At 44.2% G+C, this 1,956-nt stretch overlaps 1 protein-coding gene across 1 annotated transcript in view; it reads left to right on the plus strand.

Annotated features, from left to right (window-relative positions):
* The first annotated feature begins 1,588 nt into the window (after positions 1–1,588).
* Positions 1,589–1,956, plus strand: part of LOC106805722 — an 11,862-nt gene continuing 11,494 nt past the window's right edge. Inside the window, exon 1 of the mRNA XM_014807425.1 lies at positions 1,589–1,795. Coding sequence (XP_014662911.1) covers positions 1,589–1,795 — 207 coding nt within the window. The remainder of the gene's footprint in view (positions 1,796–1,956) is intronic.

The raw sequence follows: 1,956 nt of genomic DNA on the forward strand, positions 1-1,956 counted from the left end.
ACACACACACACACACACACACACACACACACACACACACACACAACACACACACACACACACACACACACACACACACACACACACACACTAACACACATGCACACATGCACGCATGACAACACTAATACACACACGCGCGCGCATACACAAACTTGCACACACGTATAATATGCAATCATATGAGCCCCTCCCCCATGAACAGGCGCATGCAGCGTCGATTTTAATAGTCCTTTTATCAATTAATTTATATTGTAAAGACTATTTGAATATTAATTATAGCTCTGAGCATTACAGCCAGGTACCTTTGCAGGCTAAAAGTAAGCCATGCTACAACTACAGACGTGCGTCGTCAGCTATCGAGCTACAGACGTGAGATGTCAGTTGTAGTCAATTAAGTGATAGCGCTAATAGCTAGATACGAATATGCATCTAGTGGCGACATCTGCTGGCCGATTAGTGCGAATACATTATTGTATCGCCTTGTCTCCTGTAATCACCTGACTTAATTACTGTAATGTACTTATTCATCAGTTTATAATGGCGGATGCTGCAAATTTGCGGGTTGCTGTGTTATGTGACTCTCGTAGTTGGTTATAACGGAACATTCCTGGCCGTCAAGACGTGTCGCCCCGAGTGGGACGATGATCACGGTATGATCCGACAACTCACGGCGGGGAAAACGTTACAATAGAATCGCCTAGTTTATAGGGATCCGTCGAATTTAGCCGTTACGAACAATGGACAGGGTATGACTATATTGTATTCTTGGAGAGCTAATTAGTAAAACATATGAATGCGACCAGCTTAGCGAAAAAACATGACAGATGCGATGTCCGGTTCCATTCGGCCTGCTAGGTAAATTTACACGTATCGCTTTCACTGCACAGCCTTGATGCAACCTTGACAGTATCAGGGTAGAATGATAAAAGTAGTATATAGAGTTGCCGTTTAGATAAGAAATGTTGTTTGCACGTCATGCGTACAGCGCTTACATCCGTATCGCATTCGTATACGGAACTAGTCTTCCTTCCCCATCTTCCTGTCGCTGCATAGGCATGCATAGATCAAATATTTGCATAGGAGGTCAAATTAAATCAAAACTCCCATGTATTTAATTCCAACTATGCATGTGTTCTTTGTCGAGCACATGAATACGTCTCTACTCTTACCACCGAGGAACAATAAGCTTAGCCCGCGCTTCTACTAAATAAATAACACTTTGCTCGGCCGTATGTGAGCAGGCTAGCAAGCGGTGCATGATACTCGCGCATGTGTACTTCGCATATACATAAATCATCATTATCATGCGTAATCCCAAATGAACGTCGTTGTATACACGAGTCACGACTCATTCCTGCGTGATTAATACCGTACCATCACTTCATTCACCCCCTCGTCTGCCCATAGCTGGGGCACGATCAGTTGCTTACTAAACATACGGATAAGTTCGAAAGCGACATCGAAAAGCCGAAGGCGCATTCGTGAGTAATCGATCGAGAAATTTAAAAACACGTTCACCGCGAACCAAGCACAGCTAGCCGCGATGAAGAAGTCATGCGTGGTGGGAATACTGGTGTTTGTCGTCATGGTGGTGATAGCCGCGGGTGTCCTTCTGGCCGTGCTTCTCACCGACGGCGGAGACGAAGAACAAGTGTACAGCGTCGAGCAACTGTCCGATCGCTACTGGACATGGCGTCTTGACGACTCGCCCGAATTCGCCACTTACCTGGGAAATCACGAGCGTGATGACCGACTGGAATCCTACTCACTAGCTTCGTGGGCAAGGCGCGAGGTTTGTTGCAAACGTCTCAGTACGATTGATTAGATGTGTCTGTTCTTTTGTTATTATGTGCAATGGTTATACCAACAATGACACAGTGACAAGAGTACCGGCGGTACCAATATATATATATATATATATATATATATATATATATATATATATATATATAA

This window comes from Priapulus caudatus, unplaced genomic scaffold, assembly GCF_000485595.1.
Source record: "Priapulus caudatus unplaced genomic scaffold, Priapulus_caudatus-5.0.1 Scaffold125, whole genome shotgun sequence".
Classification (NCBI taxonomy): domain Eukaryota; kingdom Metazoa; phylum Priapulida; class Priapulimorpha; order Priapulimorphida; family Priapulidae; genus Priapulus; species Priapulus caudatus.